Source organism: Salvelinus sp. IW2-2015, linkage group LG11 (assembly GCF_002910315.2).
Source record: "Salvelinus sp. IW2-2015 linkage group LG11, ASM291031v2, whole genome shotgun sequence".
NCBI lineage: Eukaryota > Metazoa > Chordata > Actinopteri > Salmoniformes > Salmonidae > Salvelinus > Salvelinus sp. IW2-2015.
The window spans coordinates 50622482-50627832 of NC_036851.1; the positions used below are offsets into that span (position 1 = coordinate 50622482).

The following is a 5351-nucleotide window of genomic DNA, read 5'->3' on the forward strand; positions in this document are numbered from 1 at the left end:
TGCCCAAGAATGTTTGTACCATGTTTTTGTACTGCTACCATGTTGTGTTGTTGTCATGTTGTGTTGCTAACATGCTGTGTTGTCAGGTGTTGCTGCCTTGCTATGTTGTTGTCTTAGGTCTCTCTTTATGTAGTGTTGTGTTGTCTCTCTTGTCGTGATGTGTGTTTTGTCCTATATTTATATTTTATTTGTATTTTTAATCCCAGCCCCCGTCCCCGCAGGAGGCCTTTTGCCTTGTGGTAGGCTGTCATTTTAAACTGACTTGCCTAGTTAAATAAAGGTTAAATTAAATGTTAAAATTAAAAATAACAATGCAGAAAACCGCTCATCTGTAGCCCAAACCGTTCAAAACGGAAGACCAATTTTACAAGAGTTACATCTTTTTATTTCTGGCCAGGGCCGCTGGAATAATATTAAATAGGTTTACACAAATTAACCATCATGAGTAAGGAACTATCAAAACAATGAAAATATTTCAAATACACCCGATTTAATATACATATATACTGTATACAGCACTAGTCAAAAGTTTGGACACACCTACTCATTCAAGGGTTTTTCTTTATTTTTACTATTTTCTACATTGTAGAATAACAGTGAAGACATCACAACTATGAAATAACACATATGGAATCATGTAATAACCAAAAAAGTGTTAAACAAATCAAAATATATTTAGGCTTTTAGATTATTCAAAGTAGCCACCCTTTGCCTTGATGACAGCTTTGCACACTCTTGGCATTGTCTCAACCAATTTTTGAATTATAATTTCCAGTGTGGTCTTGTAAATAATAAAGTATTGTAACTACTGCAGGATTTTCCCTCCATCATCTTTATTTGAGATTCTGTCAAGATACACATCAGTGTATGTATGATATACAGTACTAATATGACTAGTATTTTGGTCAGATTTAATCACAGATCAATGTAACTTTTCCTAAGCTTGACCATCCGAATCTTCAGCACCAGTATCTCTAAATTCAGCTTCTCTGGTTGGATAAGGCTTCTTCTCCAGCTCCATCACCTCTTCACTCACTTCCTCTGTCCTCCTGTCCATGTTACAGGGTTCTATTTCCCAGTCGCAGAGCCTGAAAATCAGATTTGTTTTGTTATATCTACAATTATTTTTCTGTGTCGGGTGATATGTGCATCTGTGTAGGAAGTGATATGTGCATCTGTGTATGAAGTGATATGTGAATGTGTGTGTGGAATGATTTGTCTGTAAAGATGATGCTGTTTAGTTTTTATGTCTTTACCCCGTTTTGACAATTTTCTTTAAGAGGAAAGTTTGGGAGATTCAGAATAAAGATGCTGCTTACTCTGTTCTGTTGGTGTTTTTCGTTTCAGCTCTACCTCCACAGGGTAATGGTCGCTCACCTTCAGGGCCTAATAAAGCATAGTAGTTAGATGTTGACACATGAGCCAGAGGGCTCAACTTTGACATGTACTGTATTTCTAGGACAGGTTGTCACAATGTAGGCTACTAGCATGTTCATTTCATCTACTTATAATATTGTAATCAAACCATCTACCAGGATGGAATTAGTCTGTAACCTGCATACTTACATCTTCTTCAGAAAGCCCATATGCAATCTGGAAGTTGAATGGTTTGGCAGAGTTTGGCACGATGGCGTCAACCATGTCATCCCCGTAGATCACAATCCTAGATGTTGATCAGAAAAGGAAGTCAGCAGTCATTCCCTATTACACACAAGTAAATTAGTTTTATAATAGCTCTTATGACAGCTCTTATGACATTTTAACCACCTTTCAACAATACCAAAGAAATGTAAAATTAACTCCATAGGTGATTATCTGTTTTGTACATGAGGCGTTCATTAATGAATTTCACAAATCACAGTGTGCCACCTGTCATAAGTGTTATCGTTGCCTGTGTTTGCTGTGGTATCCACGTCATCTTTAATCAGCCAGTGGAATTTTTCGTCACTGCGGATACGGATAGCTTTCATGCCCTTTTTAGAAAGGTAGGAACCGTCTGCATTGAAGTCACCTAGGATCATAACGTTCTGGTACAGAGAGAAACATTCAACAACAAAGTTACTTTTCATCCAGAAAAAGGACACTGTTTTTAGGAGAGCATACATAGTTATCTTGAAATCACCATGTGGCTGGTTTTGTATTTTACTTGTCAAAGGCTCATATATACAGTTTGGTGACAAGTGAACTTTCTAAACCCAAGGGAGGTGTTAAGCTCTGTCAATGGCTTAGCTCAGAGCTTACATCAGTCTTCCATTTCTTTGTCACTTCCAGGAAGACATCATAAAGCTCATCTAGCTCCTTCACTGAGTCATCAGGCTTGGTGTGCACTGGAATCAGTACCAAGTCCTCTAGCACTGAGAAACACAGGAAGAGATGAGAAATATATATTACAGCTAATTATGAATGTGCTGTTATTCTCCGCTGCAATATCCAGCTGTCTGTCTGTTTGCCATTCACGTTCATATTATTTGCTAAATCAAATGCCATATGCTTAATTCATGCTTAATTCTAGCACTCCTGTGCCCCTTACCAGTGTTGAGACATTTGAAGCGGAGAATGTAAGGCTCCCTGGCGATGGCGTCCACATCTCCAGCCTGGTTGTCCTCATATTGCCAGGAGCCAACCAAGTCCACCAAATCAGCCCTTTCAGAAAAAACAATACAACACGTTTAATAGCATTAGTCCTGCATTATGTATATATTTTTCATCAGATCACAATGAAAAAAAGGAATGGCATCATATAGAGGTTTATGACGGTAAAGTTGACCATGGGTTTGAATTGTACCTGTACAGAAACATAAACTGCTCCTTGTATTTGTCTCTTCCCAGACGAGTGCTGATTTGCAGAGTGTATTTTTGCTTCTTATTGGCCCTGTAATGACACACCTGTAATGAGTGATACTTATCATGTAGGGCCAGGAGTTTCCCCAGTTGTATATTTTATAGCGTCACATGAGGGAAATCACTTGACTTACTTATTTAATTCCTCCAGGAACTTTTTCACTGAAGTACCTCTCGCATCCACCACCTCCAGAATCACTATGATGTCATAGCGAGAAACAATCTGATAGGACGAAAGGAAAAGGAGAAAAAGTACATTAGTCTATCTGTTTATATGTAGGATAACATCCTTGTTTTGAGGATAGCTTGCCAAATGTTTCTCTGAGGGAATTATAAGATCACGAATACAATCATATAACTGTACCTTCACAAGGGTAGCAAGTGTGTTTGGGTTTGATAGCTTACGATTCCCAAATTTCTGGATGTTGAAAGATGCAACCTTCATGACTGCTGCTGGAAAAATAGAAAAATACAATCCAATCCATGTAAAACTATAATGAACTGCTAGTTGATCAAACAAGCAACGATTCCAGAGAAAGGATGTAATTACCTAAACCAAAACAAGTTTAATAGTCTACATGTGTTTATTGCCCTCTGTGTGGGTTTTATGATAATGCACAACAGCAATGTCTCATAAATGGCTCAACACAAGGAAAACATGCATCAGGACATACATTACGATATACTCAGTCCATCTGGCTAGGTTCTTGTTAAAATTCCTGATGCAAAGGTAGTGTTTAATTTGGCATGGTCACATGATGAAACTATTTTAGTGAAAGGGTTGGAAAGCATGTCTCTTAGTACACTTATTTAGAACCTTTAGAAAAGGGTTCTTCGGCTTGACCCTGTAGAACCCTTTATAGTTCCAGAACCTTTTCACCCAACAAAGAACCATTTTAGAGCCCTTTATTCTGTAGAGAAGGTCCCTGTAAATAGAATTCTTTTGAAGAGGGCAGTCATGCACCTTGTTCTGTGGCCCTGTGAGATCCATAACAACCCTCCATTATCTTCAATGGCAGAAGATCTCCTCATGGTGTGATAAACATGACTATTACAGCGCTATACGTGAATCTGCTAGAGAACATAATAGTAGTTTACAAACTATGTAATATGACGGTCATTACATTGTACATTTAATACTGAAATCTCATTTGGACCTGAGTCTCCTTCTAAAAATTAATTATTTATATCAGGGGATTAAGCTAAAATATCCCTTCATTGTGTTAGGTTAAAGGTCCTCTGTTTGATATCCAGAGTACTTGTCATATCAGCGGTCACTCCTGGTTGGGTGGAGGTGAAACCAGTTGATCAAGGTAGGATGGAGCTGGATAAACTGGAGCTGAGGAGTTCAAATTCAAATTCTTCAAGATGAGTTGATCTACTGACAACAGAATGGAGGGCTATTTCCCTATGGAACACGACATCAAAGTTCCACAGTCTGTGGTTACAACTCTAATACAGAGATACAACTGTGAGCCAGCAGTTGTACCATTATTTAAATGTATCCTTTATTTAACCAGGAAGTGCTATTAGATGAGAATGTATTTTTGAGGGAGACCTGGCAAAAGCAGCATTTCCATACAGTACTTTCAACAAAGTCTTCAGAGCTATAGGCTTAGTCACTCCAGATGTTTAGTTCCTCACCAGATGTGAAATTCCTAGTTGTGAGGAATTCCACCAAGCAGCACAGATAAAAAAATACATTTAGTCACTTTAGTCCTACAGTGACTCAGCCTACGGACTAGGAGTAGGTTACTGTAGCAACAGCGTGTGACTGATTCTAACTTCTCTTTGTTGTGCAATAAACAGGATTTCTTCTCACAGAACAGTAGTTCTGGATGACTGGCTGGAACAGAATTATGAATTCAATGTCATGTAGGTAGCATGCAAAAACAATCCAGCATATTTCAGGCAAATTAAACCACTAGAGTTGTAAAAGGATGTAACATGATCTCTGTTGACAAGCTCCAACATGCTCAGACATTACCTGTGGTATATTGTGTGGGAAGGGGCTTACARKAATGTTCTATCTGRTTTCTTTCACTGACAAACTTGCAAAAACAAATTATATATTTTACCATCAGTTCAAATACTTCCAAATCCTAATAGCACGATAATAACAGAAGGCTTAGAACAGTGGTTCCCAACTCCAGTCCTCCAGTACCCCCAACAGTGTTTCCCAACTCCAGTCCTCCACTACCCCAACATTTTGCATTTGTGTTGTAGCCCTGGAGAAGATCACCTGATTCAACTTGTCAACTAATCATCAAGTTCTCAATGAATTAAAGCAAAACAAGAAAATCATTGAAAATATTCCAAGTATTTAAAATAGTTTGTGCTGGAGTCTGCATACAAATGAAGGAATATCTCATATCTGTAAATTCCAGTTGGACTTCACTTACCTGAAGGGATGATAGGCTCTATGATGTTGTGGTGCAGTATCTTGTTTAGCAATGAACAACTGTAACTCTCTGACAGGGGCTTGTCCTTCTTATACCGAGCACCTGTCA

General features: G+C 38.3%; 1 protein-coding gene across 2 annotated transcripts; it reads right to left on the reverse strand.

Moving 5' to 3' along the window:
- Window positions 1–471: 471 nt before the first annotated feature.
- On the reverse strand, window positions 472–5351 carry dnase1l4.1 (deoxyribonuclease 1 like 4, tandem duplicate 1). Of its 2 annotated transcripts, none has more exons than XM_023997351.2 (10): window positions 5244–5351; window positions 3206–3291; window positions 2976–3064; window positions 2786–2872; window positions 2531–2643; window positions 2242–2354; window positions 1870–2027; window positions 1567–1663; window positions 1320–1386; window positions 472–1088 (listed from the first exon to the last, which is right to left on the reverse strand). In XM_023997351.2, the coding sequence occupies exons 2-10, from the start codon at window positions 3284–3286 to the stop codon at window positions 1069–1071; spliced, it is 825 nt and encodes a 274-aa protein (XP_023853119.1). In that variant the 5' UTR covers window positions 3287–3291; window positions 5244–5351; the 3' UTR covers window positions 472–1068. The 2 variants fall into 2 exon arrangements, with proteins under 2 accessions (XP_023853119.1, XP_023853120.1); XM_023997352.2 differs by having other exon boundaries at window positions 3206–3294.

Coding starts and splice junctions, on each gene's coding strand:
- dnase1l4.1 (XM_023997351.2), bottom strand. CDS start 3,286: ATGAAGGTTGCATCTTTCAACATCCAGAAATTTGGGAATCGTAAGCTA. Junction 2,644..2,785: donor CAGTTTATGTTTCTGTACAG/GTACAATTCAAA, acceptor TTTTTCTGAAAG/GGCTGATTTGGTGGACTTGG. Junction 2,028..2,241: donor CAAAGAAATGGAAGACTGAT/GTAAGCTCTGAG, acceptor TCTCTGTACCAG/AACGTTATGATCCTAGGTGA.